General features: G+C 40.9%; 1 protein-coding gene across 1 annotated transcript; it reads right to left on the bottom strand.

Moving 5' to 3' along the window:
• Positions 1-37: 37 nt before the first annotated feature.
• ireb2 (iron-responsive element binding protein 2) lies at positions 38-23,855 on the bottom strand. The gene is made up of 22 exons (XM_080876205.1): positions 23,784-23,855; positions 19,565-19,651; positions 19,122-19,287; positions 18,721-18,858; positions 18,355-18,582; positions 17,970-18,039; positions 17,634-17,817; positions 13,475-13,614; positions 12,744-12,915; positions 12,544-12,644; positions 11,304-11,420; positions 11,031-11,190; positions 10,036-10,171; positions 8,607-8,691; positions 8,373-8,529; positions 7,997-8,121; positions 7,598-7,702; positions 7,356-7,498; positions 5,440-5,587; positions 5,064-5,186; positions 4,730-4,915; positions 38-4,487 (listed from the first exon to the last, which is right to left on the bottom strand). Exons 1-22 carry the CDS (start codon positions 23,806-23,808, stop codon positions 4,377-4,379), a joined length of 2,907 nt encoding a protein of 968 aa, XP_080732331.1. The 5' UTR covers positions 23,809-23,855; the 3' UTR covers positions 38-4,376.
• Positions 23,856-25,569: the final 1,714 nt, after the last annotated feature.

Genomic DNA, 25,569 nt, shown 5'->3' on the forward strand with positions numbered 1-25,569 from the left:
ACTGTGTTTCTTATTGGTGACTGAAAGGGATTAAATAAGTTACAAATTTGATTTATGAATGATTCCAGCAGGTGGATAAATTAAGTACCATCCATGTTTTTCTTTCTTTCTTTCTAATTTGAAGTACTATGATGCTGAGGGGAAATGGGTGCAGGGTGATGCGCGGCATTAGATTAGCAATTGTGGTCAAGGGCTTTGTCGCGTGCTGAGGTTGTGGGGTTAACGATTTCAAATTTCTTTCAGTAAGTGTGCAAACTTTATGTCGGTGCCTTTATAAAAGCGAGAATGGTGTTTTGGCTTAAGACACCAGTTTAGGAGGAAGTCGTAGAGGGAGCTGTGGGCTTGTCATCTCAGCGCTGATGTTTAAAGAACTGCGGTTGCGCCCCATTTACTACCAAATAAAAATGGTTTTAATGTTTTCAGTCTGCCTTGCATATGAACCTGCAGAGACATGAACTGGATAATCTAGTCCCTAAAGATCATGTCAGACTCTGTCTAGTTGCGTCATGTTGGACACTTTAAGGCAAGCAAACACAGTTTAGAGGAAATAAATGCTGATTGTGATTAACCAACTCGAGCAAGTCTAAGCAAGCAGTTTCATGCTGTGTCAGATGACACCCAGAAGCTTTCTGGATGGTAGGATTCAACTTTGAGGTGGTGTAAATAGAGCTGTAACTCACAGCAGTCTTACTTGTGGATTAGTCCCAAGGTGTAGTCCTGTTTTCGTCTGACAGTCCAAACTAGCCCTTTGTTATTCACTTCTAGTAGCACCGGAGGGCAATAGTTCTTGGTTGCGTATGCATGTTCTCAAACACAGTGCAAAGTCCTCTCTATCCCATAATGTGTACTGTTGGCTCCCTTTGTTATGAAAAAACAGAAGGAAAAAAAGTCCAGTGATTGGACATGTGAGAGTGGTATGTCTGCTAACAAGTGCAGCACTGTGGGCACAAATTAAAGGGTGACTACTGCTGAGTCCCACATCACTACTGTTCACTCATTTATTACTTCTGATGAACATCCAGCAGTTTACTGGATATTTTCACTCTAATTTTATGAATTTTTACAAAATAATGGACACGTTCAGGGCACTTATTCTAAATTTGGCCACACAAATAAAACGGTGTACAGTTGGTGAAGCGCACTAAGGGGAGTCATTTTTGACCACAGACTGTATAGAAAAGATGGATGTAACCTTGTGAGCTTAAAAATGTGCTGTTGAAAGTGTTTTAATCTGCCATTCTTTCTACTGGCCAGCAGGGGGCACCACCTTTGGTTGTAAAAAGTAATTAGATTGCACAGAAGTGTATAAGAAAATTCACTCAATCATTTTTTTACATTGGCAAATGCTTCACAATCGGTTTATTATCTTATTTACGAAAACCTTTTGGTAATTTTGGTAAATTTTGACTCTACAGTTTGTTTATTCTAAGTCAGATTTACCCTTCATTTGTGCCATCTGAGTAAAAGCTTGCAAAATGCAGAAGTTTTGGCTTCGCATGGACGTCCTTTTTTTTTTTTTTTTATCCAGTTTGTTTATGCAGCCTTTGTCAGTGTTTTATGGCATTCATCGCTTTTGATCAAAAAAATCCAAGATGAAGTTTTCTTTGAAGCAGTGAATGTAAACACCCGTTTGTTCACATAAAGTAGCCACACAGTTCCTTTAATTTCAAAGGACATACACCAGACAAAACCCAGAGGAGGTACCACCAGATGTTTGACGTTTTCACTTGCTGATTGGCGTAAAGACACAAAATGCTGTCCGCGATTTAACAGAAAGGAGGCACCGAGATGTCCTGCAAGAGCCGAACTGGACTACTCGGGGCTGGATGGACGACGCTGATTGGCAAACAAAAGATTAATGGCTTCAGTACGCACGCTGACGGTGGAGTGCATTCTTTCTTAGTCTCGTGTATTTTTAACAAACCTGCGTCACAGCTTTACGTGGCAGGACTGCCATCCCTTTTGATTACAGCTTTAATGTCACATTTGCACTCATGTAAAAACTGAAGGTGTGCAGCGACTGCGCTTCACTGTATCCTTCGTCGTCATTACGGCTTTCTTTTAACTTGCAGACATTTCTTTGCCGGTTAGATAAATAACTATTTTTGCTTTTATTTTTACATCATTGAATAAAAACAAGGTTGTTGGTGTGTGGTTAAAAGTGCAGAGCAATGTCAGCAATATGCACTGTGTCATAGAAACTTAATTCAAATCAATAAAAGTTGCACTGTTTACACTTGGAAATTTCATAAAGAATAACGACTCAAGTGTGTAATTTTTTTTCTCCGACGTGCCGATTTACTGTGACGTCATTTTAATATGACTTTGAGAAGTAGCTGCCTCAACAGGTGTGAAATGAAATAAACAGCTAGTCCATGCAGAGATTTGGATCTAGAAAACAAACTTACACTGTTTTTATAAGAACTACACTAATTTATTCTATACTAGGTAAGGCAAGGTTAGGTCTTTTTTTTTTTTTTAGCAAGTTTTAAATGAGATTTGTTTTACTGATTTCATACATGCCGTTTTTATGCCTTGGTGATCATTAATATTAATTTTACACAAATGAAAAAGTTAAGTGCCAAATAATGATGAACATCTCACTGCAGAGTAGTCAAACATGGTGAAGTTTTAATTACACTGCTCAAAAAAAAATTAAGGGAACACTTGGTCAATACATTACAACACAAAGTCAGGCAAACTTTACGATTATCAGTCACTTCTGTTAGGGAGCAAAGACCAACAGGTTCATTGGAGAGATGACAAAACACAGGTTGGAGGTCTCTTTATACCTCCTGATTGACTTTTCTCTAATTTTGCTTTTTGTTGGTGGCCTATCAGACAGTACCTGCGGCCCATTCAGGTTGCACAGGTAGTCCAGCTCCTCCAGCATGTCACATCTAAACGTTCCAATGCTAGAAAGTTTGCTCTCCCAGCACAGTCTCAAGAGTGTGGAGGAGATACCAGGAGAGTTACTCTACGAGAGCTGGACAGGGTCGTACAAGGTCCTTGATACAAGATCAGGGCCGCTATCTGATCCTTTATGCAAGGAGGAACAGGACAAGCGCTGCCAGAGCCCCAAAACAAATGACCCCCATCAGACTACTCAGGTGTCCCAACTGTCAGACTCCATGAGGATGGCTTTAGTGGGACCAGTACTCTCTGCCCAGCAATGCGTAGCTTGACTGGGATTCAACAAAAAACACCAGAAACAGGAAGTTTCTGGCACCTTATTCTCTTTGCAGATGACAGCAAGCTTCATCCTGAGCACACGTGACAGAGTCTGGAGAAGCTGTGCCTACACCATCATCCAGCATGACTGGTCTGACAGCAGGTCAGTGATTGTCAGGGAAAGTTTATCCCTGGAGAGTTGCACAGGCCTCCATGTTTCAGCCAACAATACCCTGACTGAGTGTGTGATGTAAGTGTTCCCCTAATTCTTTTCTGAAAAGCTCATTTTTACTAAGCAGCGTCTCCTTCATTATAAGGCCCAGATATGTTTTGCAGCACCTTTTTTTGAGCAAAAACTGTTTATAAATCACTGTCTTCACTGTAAAAGTCACTCTAAGGAGATTCAACACAGTTCTTTAAATTAAGCTTCGGGCTCTGGCCAGCAGTCATTTCACTTAGCTTAGCAGCAAGAGTGGAAACAGAGCAAAGAGCTTACCTGGTAATGCTGAAAGAGTGTTTTAATTAACCTTTAATGTGATGCCGAGCACTGTCAGTTGTAATACAAGCCATCTTTATGAAGGGAAAAGACCAGTAACAGCAAAAAGAAGAAATGTCACATTTTTCCACAATTAAAAGTGAGGCAAGTGTACTTTCTGCAACAGGTTTGATTAGCAAAATCTTAACAGCACTGAAAACAGGGAAGTGACATCAATTCTGCAAATTTCTGAAATTCATAAAATTCAACTTGGATGGTTTTTGTTGTTGTTTGGGGGGTGAAAGAGCAGTACTACGCTCTAAAAACAAAGTATTCATGCCATCGTACCTACCACCATCTCAGCCTTTGGCCAAATTCTTCTTCTTCTTTTTTTTTAAAGTTAAATGAAGGAGGATCAATTTCTTTTTGGCTCATCTCCGTGTCGAAAGAAAAGTCCTTGCAGCATGATAAAACACCAAAAACTATGTTCAGCAGTTAGTCTAGGATACAATCTCCTTACTGAGTGACAGTCACCATTTTTCTCAAGCCTGGATGATCTTCTGAGGAGAAAGGGTGCCCTTTTAAATGCTGAAACAGCTGTGTGTAGTGATTTAGAAGCTGCGGGGGTCTTAAAACTGACGTTCCGCTAAAGTCTGGAGACGCTAATCCAGCTCTGTGAGCTTTTCTCATCCATGATGAAGACATTAAATGCCAAGGGGCTGCTGTTCTTTCAGAGCAAAGTCCGAGCAACGTATCTGAGGAGCCCTCCGTGTTGGAACAAGATAACGTCCGTGTCGCTGTCAAACAGGGCGGTGACGGAGAAGGACTTTCCTTGGCTGGTCTGCAACAGAAAACACGAAAGACACGTTTCGCTTCACTCAGCAAGGAGACCCGAACATGACTAGTAAACTGCAGAGAGGGACTAATTTGTGGACAAACACATAAAGTGAGACTAAGAATTAAAATAACATTTTTCTAATCAGGATTTTAGCACATTTGTCACTGACATGTTTCATCATTTAGTTTAGAGCTTAAAAATAACTTTAGCTTTGCAGAGGCTAAAATGCAGCAAGTGTTCCATACCTTGACGGTAAGCTCCTGCCCTGGACTCAGGCTCTCCGGCAGGGTGATGCTGAATCTTTCCTTGCCACTGAGCTCCAGTGAGTCAGCGTTCTGGCCTGACAGGAACTGGAGTGGCATGATCCCCATTCCTACCAGCTGGTTCCTGTGCAGCTTCTCAAAGCTTTCAGCAATCACCGCACGCACCCCCTGCAACCACAACAAAAGCAAGGAAGTAGAAACACAGTGGAACACAGTTTGCTGAACGTGCACGGCCATTTCCACATTCCACAGTGGGTCAACCTACTGTAGTGTAAACTCTGCTAAATTACAACTATAAAAACTGCAGCTTGTTTACCAGCAGGTACGGTCCTTTGGCCACCCAGTCCCTGGAGTTTCCAGAGCCGTAATCTTTGCCTGCCAGGATGATGAGGGGAATGCCGTCTCTCTGATAGCGATCAGCTGCCTCGAAGACATCCAGCTGAGCAGACACAGGAAGAGAGAGCAGTTATCTTTAGCTGCTCTGACACAGCAGAAACAACACAGTACCGAGTCTGGCTTGAGCCTGCAGCAATCAGCAGTGCTAGACACACAGATGGAGCCACCCAAAGGTCACAGACCCGCCCGGGGTAACAGCTAGCTCATGCAGCACGAGTGAGTACATCAGCAAAACCAAAACAGCCCAATATTTGTCAAAAGTTAAAAGGAAACCATTGAGGTTGTGTTGCACTTACTGTCTGGCCTGATGGAATGTGCAAAGTCTTCGGGCCTGGCTTTCCGATGAATCGGTTTTGGAGCTTGATGCTGGCAAACGTGCCTCTGGTCATCACGGCGTCATTCCCTCTGCGAGCGCCATATGAATTAAATTCTCGCGGTGTCAGTCTGAGGAACAATTCCAAAGTCAACAATATTAGTCAATCCGGTTGTTCAGTCTGACGTCACTAGCCGTGTCTGGGTCTAAACTCCGCTGCAGGTCCATATATCAAACGATCACTATGGCATTACTGAGAGTTGAAAAACTGTCTAAAGTCTTTCATCTTTAATAAAATGATCAGCGTTCTGCTCTACCAGGTGTAACAATTGAGTTTAACATCCAGGCATCCATGAAAACGGAATTTATGACATTTAACGGAGTTAGAAGTTAGCAGGGAGTTAGCTCGCTAGCTTCTATCTAAATACAATATAGCATGTCCTGACTGTGGGGTTTTGGAAACAAATTAAAACGTACAGCTCTGTTATCACTTCCAGCATAAATGAAGACAGAAAACTAAACAGCCGTGACGTTTGTAGGGTTACTTAAGTTGGGCTAGCTGGTATATAATGATGTGCTAGGTGACCACTAGCGACACAGCTATGTTAGCATAATATAAACAAGCTAACTTTTTTCCCACTCGATAAAAGTTACCGTGAGTGTTCTCGGTGGTCAGGAACAAATGTAATCGCATGGCAGGATGCTGTAAAAGGACCAAACTTCAGCCAGGAGAACAACTGAGATAATCCATCCACAATACGAGGTTAGTCATTCATATACTGCTGCATAGGCTGGGCTGTAGTTACATCGTAAGGTTTTAAAAACTGAGCTTAAATAAATGATTAGTGGTAATAAAAGCCGAGGGAGGTCAACAGTGGTCGCTGACTGTTTTAGGAGCTTTTTGAGATCAAATAGAAGAAAATACATAACATTAAACATGTTAACAACACAAAAGCCATATTAAACGCAGACTACTTTAGACCCGGAAGTAGGATTCATCGCGTCATCACTGAACAACCGGATATCAGGTTAAAAGGGAGTTTTTCCTTCCTACTTTCGCCAACTGCTTGCTCAGAGGTTTGTCTTGATTGTTGGGGTTCTCTCTTTGTTACTGTAGAATCGTTTTCTTACAATAAAAAACATCTTGAGGTGACTGTTGCTGTGATTTTATGCTATAGAAATGAAATTGAAACGAGTTGAATTATCTTTCAATTTTCAAAGTGAAAAAGATCTCACCATAATGCAGGTTTACAAGACTTGCTTTTCTTGATAGATTTCATTTGATCGTCTCTGCAAACATTACTTTAAATTCGAAATGCTGGAGGTTCATAATGTATGAACTCTGCTGAAAGAAACCCTGGATTTCCCTCCATACTCCTATGGTTGATTCAATAATGGTGACGGCTCGCCAACTGAGCTGATTTTTAATTCATTTCCTCACTGATGCATTAAACTGTTATTATCACCAGACCAATAAATCAAATCTGCCTCACTATAGTTTCATTTTGCATCTCCACACAGTTAGGTGAGAAATAAACTTGTGTTTTACGTTTGTGTGTTATGGAGGATGGATAGTGCTAACACAAACAGATGCACGCTAACCTCCTCTGCTGCTCTGTGATGGCGGCAATGCCACGAGTCGTGGATGATGTCACAGGGGGACGATCAGACCATGAAGCAGATAACTTAACTACAAATCCCTTTGCACCACTTATTCCTTTGGATTTTAAATATGTGCTGAAATGTTCTCATTTAGAGCGTCAAACATTTAAACCCAAGTTTTAACCATTGCCATCATCTTTGAAAACCTGACGTTGGTTGATTACAAAGCTGTCCAACTGAAGCTGCCTTGAAAGATTTAAGTGTATGTGTCCACAAGGGCTGAAGGTTGAAACTGACCGTTTGCTCATTAGGTACTTGGCAGCAGCGCTGACCCTTGCAATGCTGCCCGCTGGTGAAATGTGGTCCGTGGTCACTTTGTCCCCAAGGAACAGTAAGGCATGTGCGTTTTCTATTGACTGAGGAGGAGGCACCTCTTTACTCTGAAAACGGAAGCATTCAAACATTTAACACTAGGGAAGTAAAAACATCTCCTCTAAGGTCCACACACAGTCAAAGGATGTGCAGCACAGAGCGCTCACCAGCTTGCTGAAGAAAGACGGTGATCGGATATATGTGGACTTGTGATCCCAGGGGAAAAGAAGAGAGTCTGAACATTCAACATTTTTCCAAAATGTGTTCCCTTTCTGAAAGACAGAAAGAAATCACATTAAAAAAAGAAAAAGCAAAGAATGTTTTCCAGTCATCCGTGTCACGCTTTTAGCAATTCAGGATCAATCAGTTTCCACACTCTCTCTCTCAGATTGAAAACACAAGGAAATGTTCTACTTCAGATCTGTTCAAACTACTGAATAAAAGCATTTTTTTAGGTGCATTGTTTCCAAATGTGCAGACAGACAGAAGGAGCACCGTACTGCTGCTCATGCTGTGCAGCAACTGCATTAGAAGTTGAAGAAAAGTAATAAAGCTCATATCCTGACCTCCATCCTTCCCCTTAGATCCTTAAAGATGGAGGAGAATACTGTGTCCTCTTCAATCTGTTGGACCTCCTCTCTGGACGGCCAGATATCTCGCAGATACACCTCTTTCCCATCGGATGTCAAACCTACTCAAACAAACAAGAAACCAAATTTGTAAGAATTTATTTAAGAATTTTTCAAGTTGTATTGAGAAAATGAAATAATGTAAATACAAACACGAGAGGATGTCTTTTTTTTTAAATATTTCTAGCAATAAAGGTTTTCTTTGGCTTATACAAAACATAGAATCACAACATGCCCCTTCAGTGTAATCTGCCAAATCCTCTGACGACCCTCAGCTCTGAGGTAAAACCCTTTAATAGAGCGCATTTCTTACCTAAAGGCTCCTTCTCAAAGTCGACTCCCACAGTGCCTGCAATAGCATAAGCTACCACCAGGGGAGGAGACGCCAAGTAATTGGCACGCACACAGTCACACAGTCGCCCTTCAAAATGCCTGTTGCCAGACAGCACGCCGCAGGCCACCAGATCACCCTAGAACAAAAGAGATCATGAAGCTCTGACTGCTCTAACAGCATCAGCAGCTCCTTTCAGCCCGATGAGGATCCTACCTGTTTGATTGCATCCACAACAGCTTCTGGCAATGGCGCCGTGTTCCCCACGCATGTGGCACAGCCATAACCAATCACCTCAAACCTGTCATGGAAATGGCAACACAGGTCTGTTTAAAGGATATGAATCATTCCGGCGTCTTTTGCGTCACCACCTTAGCACACAAACCTTGCATCGAACAGGTAGTAATTAACACAAGCTCAAAGTTTTTACTGGTTTAGATCACAATGCTGACAAAGCTCCAAACTTATTACTTCTAAACCATGCAGCTATCTGGTCATGAACATTAATGCAAGAACTTAAAATGAACATAAAGTCATAAATACATTCATGAAGGGCTTTCGGTAAAGTTGATGTATTGTTTGGCTCTTAAAACAGTAATTTTGGGCAGATTTGTTAAAGGTTGTGTTGTGACAGTAACATGCCTTTTAGAAGCTTATCCTTATGCTTTCATGGTGAACCCAATTTTATAAACACTGGATGGGTGCAAAACACCGCGGCTAGATTAAATGTTGCTATACCCTGCAGCAGTCGGCAACAGACAAGATCAGTTCATTTAGTTATTCATATTTTATTTACATAAAAACGGCGGTTAAACCACTCGTCTAAGATGTTACAGAACACGGCCCACAGCACCGCTCTCTCTCACACAAGCAACGTGAACAACAGTCAAACAAATCTACATTAGTATGTAGGTTTATTTCAGTAAACTGGTACAGAACCGCTCAAATGGAGCAATTTGCAACCACATTGATCTGAAAGGAAAGAGGCCTGCTGGTGCTAGTGCTGATAACCTTAGCCACACCCAGAAAACTACTAACTGTGCTTCACCAAAAACCTCCTTATGATTGCTTTGTTCTCTGTAGGTTCCTCTGTACTACCAGGTTCTCTGTAGTTTGCATGGACGATAACAACTGCCAAATGGTAGTGAAACTTGACAAACTGCAGCGTAGACTGGAAACGGAGAGTGCTGGTTCACCCAGTGATATCCAGCAAACTTTAGCAACCACTCGCCAATCAGTTAGGGATATAAATCTTTCCCTAGTGATCAAAGATGCCAGCCAGCATTTAGGCTTGTGTGACTGAGGCTTCATGTTTACATTTCTTTGTAACTAGACAAAACAAAGTGCTTTACATAAGACATTAGACTAACTTCACACAATACATACATATACAAAAACCTTAAGTTTTTGTAGAAATACACTTTTAACCATTTAAATACACTGATTCCTATACAGTGCTTTTCTACTCTCCTGGAGGACTCAAACCACTTTATTATGTGTTTACTACTACCTGGGCAGTATTTAAGTGTTCAGTTACAGGTCATACCTCCTCAGACCTGCAAATACCTGTTTATTCCAGGTTATTGCCTTGGTGCTAAAGAGATATTTGTGTCTGTCTGTGTTCTTGCTGTGTACATACACTTACCCCAGCTTATTAAAGTAAGGCAGGACTCCACTGGCATTGAGGTAGTGCGTGACCATGCCGCTTCCGGGAGCCAGGCTGGTCCGAATATAAGGCTTGACGAGAAGCCCGGCCTCTACAGCCTTTCTGGCCAGAAGCCCTGTCAATCACAAATAACTCTACGTTATGCAGTGCTGCAGACTGTAAAATAATTTAGAGTGCCAGTGAAAACAGGCAACATGATGCTGATATGGGTGTGCAATATAGCTTAAAAATTATTTCAAGAAATTTACAATAATAATATTCATATCAATATAAAATAATGAACAACATTTTGTTGATGCTTGCAGGCAGCAGGATTTATACGTTTAAATAAACGAAGATATCTTCCACTGAGCTTGCATGAGTGATGACACACCACCTAATTCAAAGTGTGACTCTATTAAAATAAAGTGTCAGCAGCAGCGACAGTGACACAACAAAAGTTAAATGTAACCACAAAAGTAGCCATTGTTTCCCTAGAAGTTATAAAACATTAATAATGAAGTGTAAAATTACTGTTTAACCCTTTAGTTTAACATTAACTAACCTTGTAACTCATCAGGAGCTGCACAATATTCTCACGTAATAAAAGAGACTTATTTTCTGTGATGTTGCATCTTGCGTCAAACTTTCTAATCAGCTGCGTTTCCACCATCTAACCGCTTCAGTAATTTCCATCCACTGCTAGCTCTTTCTATTTGCAAAGCATGGTGCTCTCTTAGAGGGCTGAAGTAGCTCCATTTTTACTAAATATCATTAGAGACTGTCACCAGGCTCTTGTTGTCAGAACAGGTCTGGGCTTGTCTTGTTGTGTTCACAAGGAAAAGTAAACACATCATGCTGCTATGACATTGTGATGTGACACTTTGATATCCCCTAAAAAAATGATACCAACAGCTCCAAGCTTTAGAGCTTTTATGTTAGAATTGAGGGGAAAATGCACTTTTTCTGGCTCTTTCTTTGAGTCAGTCCTTTACCTGCAGTCAACATAACAGATGGATTGCAGTTGTTAGTACAGCTGATGACAGCAGCGATGACCACTGAGCCATGGGACAGCTGGTACTCCTGACCACCATGCAAGAAAGGAACACGGATCTCCTGCTTCTCCTTAGCGATGTGGAAGCCTTTAAAACCCACCTAAAGACAAACCAAAGAAAATATAATTACACTGCAAATCCTGCAGCTTAACTGAAAACCAAAATACACAAGAGTTAACTTGAAAGTTACATTGTTTAGTTTTTGCATCTTACCTTCTCATCAAGACAACTCTGAAAGTCTTCTTTCATACTGCTGACAGCCACTCTGTCCTGCGGCCTCTTCGGTCCACTCACATAGGGCACCATGGAGCTCAGGTTGAACTCAATCACCTGCACAAAGATCAGCAGTTGTAATTTCTTTCATTATGACCTCTATTTCTGACCCCTAGGGTGCTATTTGCAAACATAGCTTTTATAGGGCTTGTCAGAGTGTCATTACTACATTTTTTAACTTCATAAAAACATTCATATCAACAGAACACCACAATCTATTACTTTTAATTCAAAATCACATATCTCCACATTTGTATTCTTGGCCTCAACTTAATTTACTTTAAATGATTCACAGTTTTACTTTTCATACTTTTTCAACTACAAATATATCTTGCCCCTCAAATTACCCACTGTCTAAAACAACCAGTTTTAGTTCCTCTTCCTCTAGCCAGCCATCTTCTGATTGGCTAGCTAAAGCGTGGGTGGGGCTTCTGTGCCAACAGTCAAAATTGTGTTCCTAAATCAATCATATTAGGCCTCGGTGACACAGGCCTTGAAGTCAGTCAGTAAGCCCCCCCAAAGGCTCCATTTGTTCCCCAACTGGTTGGCGAGTGGTTCCCTGAAGTTCCCTGTGATTACTGTGGTCTCTGCTAGACTGCAGCTGTTCCCCATAGTTTTCATGTATGAAGCAGACTTCTCTGATAAACACTGGCCAACTATTTGCTGAGTAATGAAACCTGAAAAGGTGAAGTAAATGTGGAAATCGAACCCGTTTACCTTTCAAGCAAAAGTTGTGCCTTATTGGCACAACCAACGTGTCTCAAAAGGCGCAGCTTTAACTTTGGAGCCGGACATTCTCTGTTTCCAGTGTGCGGGGCACGTTTCACAGTTCCACTGATGCTCGGCCAGTGGTCGGCAAGTGTTTGCAGACAATTTGGCGTCGTTCCTTCAGACTATGGTCAACCATGGCAAACTGCTACCAAAGCAATCCCAAGGAGGTTTTCAGTGCAGCGCAACATACCTCTTTGCAACCAACTTCACCTAGCAACTTGCCAACCAGTTGGGGAATACAGTGGTGGTCTGAAACTGAGTTTTAGGCTCACAAGGATCATTTGCAAAAACTATGACCTCATTATTTCAACCTTTGGCAATGTACTGTAAAGTTATTAAGAAAATTAAATCTCTAAAAGTCTGCACTTTTCAATAGAGACTTTTAGAGATCACATCTTGGACAAATTACCTCAGAGTACTGGGGGTCTTCTGAAGGGTCATCATAGCTTCGGAAAAGTTTTACAGCCTTCATGTAAGACTCCAACAATTCAAGTTTTTCCTGGGTAAAATCTGGAATGGTGTAAAATTACATGTTGGCCTGGGAAACTAAAAAATAAAATAAAATAAACAGTAAATAATAAAAATAAACAGAAGCTGTGACTAACTCACTCGTCTTTTTAAAGTGCTTGAGTGTGACTTGGTCGACAGGGAAGAAGCTGACAGTAGCATTGTACTCTGGGCACATGTTGGCAATGGTGGTTCGGTCGGGGACTGACAGCTGGGAGACTCCAGGTCCAAAAAACTCAACGAACTTCCCAGCGATCCCAGCCTGCCGTAAGTGCTGGACAAAAAAAATTTAGAAAAAGAAAGCACAAGAAATAATTACACATAAACAAACAAGATGACTTTTATACAACAGAATCATCCTTCAGTTTTTTCGTTGATTTCTATAGTTTACAATGATAAAATTACACTTTTACAAACACCTGCCTCTTACAAAGTAAATATGCACCAAACCAGTGTCGAAACATGTTCTTGCCTTACAAAGTACTGACCAATACCAGTATTATACTGATTAATTGTGTTTCTCACGCTGTATCTCAATGTCAGGTGGCACCTAAATATCACCCTCTTGCTTCATAAAACGAATAAAAGAATACACCATTTTTATTTAGTAAATTAGATAAAGTAAAAAATTAATTTGATATCATATTTTATTTCAGATTTTATTTCATTACTATTTATACATAATCAAATCTGATTGGCCTGTTGCCATTGAAGGTCAACCTTGCTTTGTGAGTGAGGGTCAGAGTTATAGGTGATCCAAGCATCAGATCGGTGCATCCTCATACCACAGCTCTGCTCTCTCAACACATAAAGAAACATAAGAGAAGACTGACCTTTGTGATACCGAGGACGATGTCTATGGATGTGGTCAACGGGTTAATGGAGCCCACCAGCTTACAGCCCACTACTTGAGGGAGAGTCAGAGATATTGGTTGGCCCAGCATTATGGCTTCAGACTCAATTCCCCCGACTCCTGAGAGAGAAATATGGTAAAAATTGTAGAGTTTTTATCTTAATTTTTATTTCACTTTCTGTCTGCACCAGCGAAAAAAACTCTTCTGATGTTAAAAAGCTCCGGTCAATATTTCCTATAAGGGCGGAGCGTCAATATTGTGAGTGAAAAGTGTGGATATGGATGTTCTTTTAGTGTTTTTAGTTACATTTGTAACTACATTTAGTTACAAAAATTGTTTCACATTGAATACGTCTCTGCATGTCTTTTCTCAGCAGTGCACACACATAGAACAACTTTTATTTTTTAAGTGTTGTTACGACTGTGGCCGTAACTGTGTGGGGATTTGAGTGTCTAGGTGCTCCTCCGGGTATGTTACGATTTGGCGTTGGTAATGTGTTGTTTTTGCGTGACTGTTATGTGTTTCCTACTTTACTTTGAAAGTCTGTGTCATCTTAGTGTGTTCAGTTTACGTTTCCTTGTCTCGTCAGTTCTAATTTGCCCCGGCTGTGTTTCCCTCCTGTGGTCCATTCCCTGATTGCTCCTTCTATATATTTAAGCCCTGTGTTTCTGTATGTCATGGTCGCGATCTTCTTCCCCCCCGTTGTAAATAGTTTGACGTTTTGGGTTTTGATGTAAATAAATTCGTTTTGAGACACTTTTTGGGATTTTGGTGGAGAGCCTTAGTGTTTTTCTTCGTAGTTTTGTTTTCCTTATCTTTGTTTTTCTACGTTGCACCCCGGTTGCCTAGGCCGGGGTGTAACATATGGGGGCTCGTCCAATCACTGTGGGGTCCGAGGACCGCTTCAGCCTCCGTCTGTCTTCGCTGGAGGGTCCGTGGGACCGCTCCAGCCTTCATCCGCCTTCGCTGGAGTGTCCGAGGGACTGCTCCAGCCTTCATCAGCTTCGTTTGTCTTCGCTGGAGGATCCGAGGGACCGCTCCAGCCTTCTGCAGCTGGTGGGCTGCTCGTTTGTCTTCGCTGGAGGATCCGAGGGACCGCTCCAGCCTTCGTTTGTCTTCGCTGGAGGATCCGAGGGACCGCTCCAGCCTTCTGCAGCTGGTGGGCTGCTCGTTTGTCTTCGCTGGAGGATCCGAGGGACCGCTCCAGCCTTCGTTTGTCTTCGCTGGAGGATCCGAGGGACCGCTCCAGCCTTCGTTTGTCTTCGCTGGAGGGTCCGAGGGACCGCCTCAGCCTTCGTCGTCTGCTGGAGGGTCAGGGGGACCGCTCCAGCCTCCATCAGCTTCATCTGCCTCCGCTGGAGGGTCCGTGGGACCGCTTCAGTTTTCATTTGCCTTCGCTGGGGGGTCCGAGGGGCCGCCTCAGCCTTCGTCGTCTGCTGGAGGGTCCGTGGGACCGCTCCAGCCTTCATCCACCTTCGCTGGAGGATCCGAGGGACCGCCCCAGCCTTCGTCGTCTGCTGGAGGGTCCGTGGGACCGCTCCAGCCTTCATCCGTCTTCGCTGGGGGGTCCGAGGGGCCGCCTCAGCCTTCGTCGTCTGCTGGAGGGTCCGTGGGACCGCTCCAGCCTTCATCCACCTTCGCTGGAGGATCCGAGGGACCGCCCCAGCCTTCGTCGTCTGCTGGAGGGTCCGTGGGACCGCTCCAGCCTTCATCCGTCTTCGCTGGAGTGTCCGAGGGCCCGCTCCGGTTTTCAGTTTCCACTGGAGGACCCGTCCAGTCGTCAGCGTCGCCTGCGGGACGGTGGCCGGTGCCGTATGGGCTGGACATGGAACTTTTCATTTTTTTCGTTGGGGTTGTATGTTTTAAATGTTTGTTTTTTTTGGGTGGGGGGTATGTTAGGTCTATGCTGGGTCAAGTGTGCTGCCTGTGCAGGTGTTTACCGGTCACAACCCACTGGTGTTCCTTTCCCGAATGTGCAATTCCAATCAAAGACTTATGCGCTGGTCCTTGTTGTTGCAAGATTTTAACTTGGAGATCAGCTACAAGAAAGGGAAGGTTAACGTATTGGCTGACACCCTGTCTAGAGCACTGTCTCCTTGAATTAAACATTTTGGGGTTAATGTTAATTCTTGGGTAAGGGGGTGTTACGACTGTGGCCGTAACTGTGTGGGGATTTGAGTGTCTAGGTGCTCCTCCGGGTATGTTACGATTTGGCGTTGGTAATGTGTTGTTTTTGCGTGACTGTTATGTGTTTCCTACTTTACTTTGAAAGTCTGTGTCATCTTAGTGTGTTCAGTTTACGTTTCCTTGTCTCGTCAGTTCTAATTTGCCCCGGCTGTGTTTCCCTCCTGTGGTCCATTCCCTGATTGCTCCTTCTATATATTTAAGCCCTGTGTTTCTGTATGTCATGGTCGCGATCTTCTTCCCCCCCGTTGTAAATAGTTTGACGTTTTGGGTTTTGATGTAAATAAATTCGTTTTGAGACACTTTTTGGGATTTTGGTGGAGAGCCTTAGTGTTTTTCTTCGTAGTTTTGTTTTCCTTATCTTTGTTTTTCTACGTTGCACCCCGGTTGCCTAGGCCGGGGTGTAACAGTGTGTTACATTATTGTCTGAATCCTACTTTACACACATGGTACATTAATAATTTCTTTCTGTGCATATGGATCACAATCTGACAGAAAATATTTTGTCTTCTTCTTCTGCACAACTGTCAACTGAGATTTGAGAAGATTTAAAGTTTACACAGTGGAACAGTCTAGAATAAAGCAACACTCCTCTAAATCCTCCTAAACAGTCAGATCACACACAGTCTTCAGCAGTTCCTTACAGACGACGTTCAACTTTTTTTAATCTGAAACATCGCAATGTTTCTAAAACACAGTGCATGCATAAAAACACACACTTACACTTGATTATTTAGGTTAGCATGTTGCTATATCCCTTAATGCATCTGCTCATTTTTGACCTGCTAATTTGTGCTGCTTTCATTAGTATGCTGGTCATTACCTAAACGAACTGACTGCTTCTGTTTTATGTAAATCAGTGCATCATCAGCTGCAGAACTTTACCCTCCCATCGGCACATGGCTACGATTACAACATCATACCAGTTTGACCTGCTTGCAAAACCTAATCTTTATATAATTTATTATCTTTATATTATTCATTAATCATTTCTCTAAGTGAGAGTCTCCATGGGCTTTCTCAGCCAAAATATTACACGGTGAAGGATCAGGTTTAAACCATCTAAGTCAGCGGTCCCCAACCCCCGGGCCTCGGACCAGTACTGGTCCGTGAGTCGTTTGGTACCGGGCCGCAAGAGTTGAGGCTCAGGTGTGAAATGTATAGTTTTCAGGGTTTTTAATCGGTTTTCAGCGTTATTTTGTTATCGTTTTTATCGTTAACTCTGTTTTCCTGAGTCTTTTCACGTGTGTTATGAATAAATCTTCTGTTTTTCGTTACCGGTACTAGTTTTATTTTGTTGTATTTATCCGCGACACCTTAAAGGCCGGTCCGTGAAAATATTGTCGGGCATAAACCGGTCCGTGGCGCAAAAAAGGTTGGGGACCGCTGATCTAAGTGGTGCAATTAATTGTTACATTATCCCTAGAAAATGTTGTATTATTTGAGTCAAAACTTCCACAGATTTCTGACCAAGGAATTGTTTAAGTGCCTTAAATACATCCTCCAAAATATGTTTGGTTTAAGGCAATGTGCCCCACAATTTCTCCAAGAATCATTTCACAGTGCTTAATTTACCCATTATTCCAGGATTTTCTAAAATGTCATAACTACCTTCTGTTTGAATTCCCTACATGTACTGCATACTGATGCACCACTTATCCTCTGTGGTGGATATATCTGCAATACATCTGTATTCATATCAGTGTCCCATTTTGTTTTTATCTAGAGTGTAAATTTAGAAGCAGAGAAGTTTGCATTGCAAAGTTACCGTCTTGGACATAATCCGGTTTTTGTATTTGCTGCCCTTTTAGTATGTGACTTATTTGTGTCTCTTTATCGCCTCCTCTCATTTCTCAGAATAGCTATTCAAACACAGGTGTACATTACAGCCACTGAGCATTTTCTCATGTTTACAAAATGCCAACAACTGTCAAAATATTGGAAAATCTCTTACCCCAGCCAAGGATGCCCAAGCCATTAATCATGGTGGTGTGAGAGTCGGTTCCCACCACACTGTCAGGGTAGATGAAACCGTCGCTGACTTGCACCACTCTGGACAGATACTCCAAGTTCAACTGGTGGACTGCACCAACATCCGGAGGAACCACGTTCACATTCTTAAATGCTTTTGAACACCACTGTTTGGGAACAGTATCAAAAATTTTAGCATTTATTCATTTAAAAATTGTTTCGCTACATAACCCATAACTGTGACTTCTTTTTTACTCAGTTATAAAAACTACAAATCATATAAAGACTGCAGCAGCAGCAGTCATTTTTCTTGTTTTACCTTAAAGAACTGAAGCCTCTCTTTGTTTCTGATCAGTTCCATTTCCTGATTTCTCAAAGCTGTTTCAACTCTGCAGAAAAAAAAGGAATATAAGTCATCAGCAAACATGCGAAAGGGGGAATTCAACTTCTACTGACGTATGTCAACTCATGATAATCAGATATTCTCATGCTCTTCAGGTCATTTTGCAAACAGAAACGCCACATCTGCGAGAATTTCAAAGGCTGCACAATTTCCTCAGCCAGTAAAATCATCTGATCTAATGTATTATCAACACATAAACATAACTGCACAACAGCTCAGTTACTGTATTCAACTGCTGTTTTCATTTAATCATCCTCATGGTGCATATTAGCCCCTCCCCCCAGCATCCTTTAAAACTTACTCAGAGACGGGCTGCAGGTGGAAAGGGCAGAGGAGAGGTGTATTCTCAATCTGTTGGACAGAGGCTGGAGATCCACCTGGGGAGTCGCTGCAGGCCGCTTTACTGCAGGAGCCCCGCTGGCCTCCACACTGTGCGCCCCCTCTGGATGGAGGCCTGGAGTGTACTGAGCGAGAGGGCCCCTGGCTTGGACCCTCCCCTCCACCAGGGTTGGGAGCATTTTGTATGGCACTGTGAGTAAAAATGTAAAAAGAAACATTAAATTCATGAGGCAAGGCAGCGACAATATATTTTTACCAATCTGACTCTCCATGATAATCAACAGAGAATTCACATTCACAAAAACAGTTAATATAAACACAAACATACCATTTGCTATAATCAATCTGTAATGAGTGATCTACTATGAGGTCTGTAGGGCATTTAGGATTGACCAGGCTAGGATCCACACCATGTTTGGCCACAGCGTCTCTCATGGCTGCCAGGTCCACCATTGCAGGAATACCACTGTAAAAGGACATAAATGGAAATGTATATAAACACACACACACACATATATATCATATGTGTATACTTGTTTATGGCAGAAAACAAAGAAAGATGACAAAGGATCTGATAAGCTAATTGCTGGTGGGTCACCTGCGTCACCCACATCTTATCACTCATCTATCCATTCTGCTTTCTCCAACTGAAGATAAACTGATTTCATCTCATGTTTTCCCAACACACAGACCACAGCGCTGATGCAAAGAAAGCCCTGTGAAACTCACGTAAAGTCCTGCAGGAGGACCCGAGCGGGAGAAAATGGCACCTCGGCTTTATTCTGCTCCTGCTGCCAGTGCAAGATGTTCTGGACGTCTTCTTGTTTTGTGTAAAAGCCATCACAGTTACGAATTGCTGCCTCCAGTAAGACACGGATGGATAGAGGCAGCTTGTCTGCACAGAGCAAACAAAACAGTTATTTCCCACAGCAAACAGTGGGTAATTAGGCCTAACACTTTATTAACCGCCCCTGTTAGATAACTGTTAATTGTCGAGATGTGCTCTGAGAATTTGTTGACAAATGAAAGTGCCAACACACCGATGCCTCTTAAGTGTTACTTCAAGACAATCCTTTTACCTTACACAACTATCCTGAGACACAAAAGAGTTTGCAGTGTCTTTAAAACATCATATCCTGTAAAAACATTTCAGTCAGAGGGCCTGAACTCACCATATCGGGGATCGTTTAATTTGTATGGATTGAAGAACTTGATCTGGCCATCTTTCAGTGTGTCGATTAGATGGCTGTACGGGTGCTCTGCAGCAAGAAAGGAAAAGAAATAAAAATACACTCATGAAAATAAAACTCTGATGCCTGAGAAATATACAAATAGTCAAGTAAACTTAACTACCTGCTGACTCACATGAAGTACTCCATCTGCTCTAACCCCATGTTATGAAGGCAAGAAAATTGATTTTTATCTAAACAATAGTTTCAGTTATTTTTAGTTCGTTTTTTTTTTTTATTTAGAAAATGACATCTAATACTTTGATCAGGTTAGGCTTTAGAGTACTTAAGGGACCACTAAGGCTGAAGAACAGTCCCATGCAGAGCTTTGATGACCATCATCAACATGTTTGAGCTGCAAACTCATCAAAGGGGCTGCGTGAAAAATATGTTGAAAAGCCAGTTTGTTGGCTACTATTGTTTCTCGGCCCCTTAGCTTAGCTCCTGCCGGCATGGGAACCAAAAAAAGTGAAGTGTTACAAACAATGAAAATTCTCCACTGAAGCCATTGTCTGTGCTTCTTGTGCTGCTTTTTTGATCTCGTTTTTTCCTATGCTTCCCCACTTAACGGTCATCTCCACTGTTGCTTTCTTTCTTTCAAGCCCACTTTTTAACCAATAAGCATCTGTGCATTTATCATTTATATGATGAGTTATTTAAGGACAAGGACACACTCTTTCCTCTCTGGACATCAGACCTGTTTCTAGAACAAAATGACTGTGTGTGACTGTGTGCGCAGTAGTTGGAGTAATGTGTACCTACACTGCTTACTTGGGCTACCCTTTTAAAAACCTGGAACTTATTGAACTTTATTGACATATACTGTCAAAAATCATCATTAAGAGTACAGGGGAGGTCACCTTTATGAGGGAAAGAATTAAGACACCTGACTGGCTGGAGGCTTACAATTGTGTTTTTACGTGTCATGTGATAGTGGTCATTTGGCGAGGGGCTGTAGCATACCAATTGCAACATTGTGCAACATACTAATACTGAATTCTCTCCAACGTGTTCATCTAACTAAATGAGTGTGGTATAAAGTACTTTGAGTGCTCGAATTGAGAAGGGCTTCAAAAGAACCAGTCCATTCACAATCAGTAGCTGTGTATTCAAACTTCACTTTAGATCAGAGGTGTCAAATTCTTTACATACAAAAAATAACATTTTTCTTTTTTGTTTAGAGTAAAGAAATGCAGCCTCAAAATGTTCCCATTTAATGAACCATGAACAACCGGCCTGATGTGTCTTTAGAGCAGTAGGTGCAATTTGAAAAACATGTCTTGGGTTTTCCACATGCTGCCAGTCTACTGTCATGAGAAATAAAACATGTGAGCACAGCTCTTTGGTTTAACCATCTACCTTTAATGTGGTATAAAAGGTCATGGCTATAAAAGTGCTTTAATCAATTTTTAACAACTTACAACACTAAGCTTCCTGGCGTCATACTTTAGAAAGTGGATCCAGTGGGTCAGACTGGAAGGCTGGTTCTCGCCCTCTAGCTATATGTTTTACACCCCTGCGTGAAGTGATATTTTACATATGTTTCTTGGTTAGTCTATGACTGAAAAGCCACAGAATGGATGCTACAAATGAACTACATGAAAATGCAGTACAGAAAAAGAGAAGCAGACGATATACATTTTGTTTCAATACTTCTTTTCTCATCTTTAAGCATAGTAAAAATGACCCCTGTAGCATGTAGTTAGCTGAACCTAAACTAAGAATAAGCCCATTTGCACTTCATGACATGACAGGTTGGGATCAAAATCTTGAGGGCTGTCCAATCAGGATTTACCTGTTAAATATTGATTGAATTTGTGAAAAAATTAAGCTGAATGAGTGGTAAACCTCTACACGGAGAGCATTCTTGGCACAGGATTGCTCAGTGGTCGCTCAACAGGACATCATGCTGTAACTTTAACGCTCAGATTTCTAACTTTGAAAGCAACATTCTTTAAAAAAAAAAAAAACAACAGTTATTCGACACAGCAGAACTACCTCAAAACGATCCACCTTTAACATAAAGACTCCCTTGTAGAATTTGATTCCTAAATTCAAAGAGTATATTTAAGGAATCCTAAAAGGAGTAAAAGGCCCCGCACTTATTTTAAAATTAAATGTAAATAAACACATATAAAACCATTCAGTGAAATCCTACAAATCTATTTATATACATCAGTGGCATACTGGGGGTTTCTTATTGGCCTTATCTGCAATATTTCCTCAAAATGCATCCAATTGCTCCTGTTGCAGCAAACAAACAAGATGTAACTTAGCTCAGTTTTATCCATGCAGATACTAAAATACTAACACAAGAACAACGGATGGCCATCTCCAACTCCAGCATAAGGAATTAAATGAAAATATGTCTAAATATGAAATCCAAATGATTGGAACATCTGTGCTATATCTATCATTTTCATCACAGTTTATTCTTCTTTTTATGCACCAGTTCAGTTCTTAACCTCTAAAATTCCCCTAACAAATGAAAGATCCCTGGGTCGAGCCCAAGAGCAGACACTAATAGCTTGGAGGGCTTGCGTCAGGAAGGGCATCCGGTGTAAAAAAAACAATAAGCCATATCAAATATGCGGACCCCAACCCCATGTGATTACTGGAGCAGGTCAAAGTAGCTTCACTTTTCAGGCCCAGCAGGTATTCTCATCTCTTACAAACTGTATGCAAAAACTGTGAGGATGGACAATATAAAGAACATATTACAGACTATTAAACTCAAACACTGGCTCATTATGAAATCCTAAAAAGTGGAGACAGATCCTTTTGGAGACTTGTATCCACCGATAAAAGCAGCGGGCTTCCTGAAAGAAATATATTACTGCTACGCTGATAACAGAATTACTGCAAAATCAGCCCAAGCTAAATCATCGTCTGGATCATTTTTTTTGTTTTTAGTTAATTAATTATTTTTTTTCCATAGGGGGTGTTTGCCGGTGTTGTGCCAAAAAGTGATTGTCTGCCAAAAACTGATTTCCGGTATTTGCCAAAAACTGATTGCTCGTATTTAAACTGCTATAAGTAACTTGTTGGGCTATAATATGTGAAACATATGTCAAATGCATCCCTCATGGATGACATAAAGTCATCTTGAGCCACAAACAACATTCGTGTAACAAGGTAGAAGCCGCAATCAGTTTTTGGCAGTGACTTTTATATAACCTTTATTTAAACAGTTAAAAAAAATCTCATTAACATTAAAAATGTCTTTTGTAAGAGTAAGTTGGCCAAGAGGACAGCAGAAATGGCAGCAAATATTACAATATTTCTGTAAAAATATTTTAAGTGGGGATAAAGGACCGGATTGGTTATAATGTAAGTACAATAGCAGAGAGTTGTAAAGATACTTGAAAAACAGATATTGTTTTAATTCTCTATATAACCCCTTTGTAAACCCTGTTCACCGAAGTCTATTTACGAACATACGTAAAGATATTACACATAAAAAATACACAGAAACATTGGAAATCAATTTTTGGCAGACAATCACTTTTTGGCACAACACCGGTCGGTGTCACTGCATTGTATGGTATTGTATTTATAAAGCCGTTTTCAAAAGATCTCAGCCAAAGAGCTCGCACTGATAATATACCGTGAAATCACACTTTGTAACGATATTATTTTGATGCTAATGTTAATTACTAACGACATAACAATAATGTCTCCGTACATTATGTCACCTTTGCATGCCTCTTGATGACAAGCAGAGCAAGACGGCTTCAATGCTAACAGGCTGCTAACGCTGACTCTTATCGTGAAGCACACACTTCCCTAACCAACTACTTATCGCTCTACCGGGTGAACATCTTAAAGCGATAAGAAAATGCAAGGTACTTGACACAAACTCTACTGTTATATAGTGCACGCTACAGCTGTTACAAAACGGAAAGAAGAGAAAGACAACACTGGTTTGCGGTATGAGCTAATTTCCCTGTTTAGTTGTACACTGAGCATCAACGAGCTAGCTAACGTTAGCTTTTATGTCTCTGACAGTGTGACGCCGCGTACACTGAATATAATCTTAAAAAGCTAACGACAGCAGTTTTCAGTACATGGACGTGTTTATAAAAGCGGCATGTGTGTCTTAGGCTAAACGGTGGATCAGATATCAGCTCTAACGGAAGGTTAAGAGAAGAAATCCCTTTACCTTTGACTGGGGAAGTGTGCGCCATGATGACTTCTGAAATCAACACGACTCGTTCTCACTACTGAGCAGGCAGCACGGGGCCGACCAATCAGATCACAGAGATCTATGACCACGCCCATCGGTCGACGACTGACAAAATTAAAAAAAATTTACAGCAAAATCTTATTGTTTGTTTGTTTTAATCTCATACACTGGTCATTTTTAAAATGTTGTGCTATTTTTCTTCCATAGCATGTCTTACAGACAAGTGGGAAGCAAGCATTCAAAATATATATTTAGTTCACTGTTTTTCAGTGTTTTTCAATGAGATCCTTTTGCAAATTTGCACATAATCAATGAGGTCTCATTTGCAAACTTTAACCGTAATTTTAGAAAACTTTCAACACACGAACGACGAGCAGACAGGTTTCACACAGTCTTTTGAGCTACAATATAGTGGTTTATGAGTTATATCAACATTTATAAAACATACTGTATAGCTTATTAAGTGAGGGTTGTTAACAAGAACATCGTTTTTCACCCATGCAGTGATAACTAATGCATCTGCTTGTAGAGTAATTAAAAGAAAACATCCGTAATATATATTTGGTGAATGGTTTTTGGTGTTTACCAATTAAACTGTTGTGTAAATTATGTCATAATTAGTAATTATTATTAATTATGTCATAATTAGTTGCATCATTTGCAAATTTAAACATAACATTTTAGAAAACCTGAAACATAAACAAGTAATTACCTCAATGTTAGTTGTTTCATTGTAATATCTGCTAATTTTATTAGCTCCCAAATAGTGGTATTCAATAAAAAAAAAACAAAAAAAAAACTCAAAATGAATGTCTGTAATGAGAGCAGTTATACTGGAGCTCTTATTACATGTAAATTAAGATGATGCTGATATTTATTAGCAATGTTGGATAACACATGCACAAGCAGAACAGATATAGTGAAGATCTCTTTATTTAGAGCATACTGTACACAGAACACCTGTGTATGAACTACAGGAAAGCAAGCTTAAGAAAACTTCATGTAACACATAATGACACCATGAAATTGTTGTTGAAGAGACTAAGGTGGCTCAGAGATGTTATACTGCTGAAGCCAGTATATTTAAAGCTTACCAAGAAATGTCATGTATAAATATAACTCCAAGCTTGGCCCTTCTGAGAATGTAATCACTGTGAGCTTAACAGATATAAAGTTTGTCCCTGCATGTTATCAGTCTTCACTGAGACAACAGTAATTTGGGTGTATTTTATTTGTTATCTTCTTTATTGTATTTTATGTGATTTTCTTCCTATCCACCATCAGTCTGGAATAAACACTGCCTGACTGATTTACTTATATGTGGACTTAGACAAGAAGCTTGTTAACCATGTTCTAATCGTATTATGATCAGCAGCTAAGACAGAGATGAAGGCCATAAAGTTATTATTTAATAAATTTCAATATAGGGAGTGTGTGTGAGTAAGGTGTGGCTGTTTGTGCATGTTTTAACATGGTCCATAAAGTCTTTCCAAATTATTTTAAATGTATCAGGAGCATCGCATACTGTAAATATTCTAAAAGTTGAGATGCTGTTACCTGCCTCAGCCACTGATTCCAGCTCAGTAAGTCAGGGTCAGTATGAGCATACACTATAAATATTTTATGGCATCATTTTTTTAATCCCATGCATGTGCAGTTGTTAGATGTTAGACAAACTTTTATTTGATGACATGTTTATACACTATAGAAAAAAACAAAGAAACACTCAAAATATATATTACTGTGACTGTTTTACAGTGAG

The sequence above is a fragment of the Rhamphochromis sp. 'chilingali' genome (genome assembly GCF_963969265.1).
Source record: "Rhamphochromis sp. 'chilingali' genome assembly, chromosome: 2".
Classification (NCBI taxonomy): Eukaryota; Metazoa; Chordata; class Actinopteri; order Cichliformes; family Cichlidae; genus Rhamphochromis; species Rhamphochromis sp. 'chilingali'.

Excerpts from the sequence above, each read along its gene's own strand:
- ireb2 (XM_080876205.1), bottom strand. The coding sequence starts at position 23,808 with ATGGCGCACACTTCCCCAGTCAAAG. Across the intron at positions 10,172-11,030 it reads ATCTGTTATGTTGACTGCAG|GGCTTCTGGCCAGAAAGGCT; the intron begins GTAAAGGACTGA and ends TGTGATTGACAG. Across the intron at positions 7,703-7,996 it reads ATCTAAGGGGAAGGATGGAG|AAAGGGAACACATTTTGGAA; the intron begins GTCAGGATATGA and ends TCTGTCTTTCAG.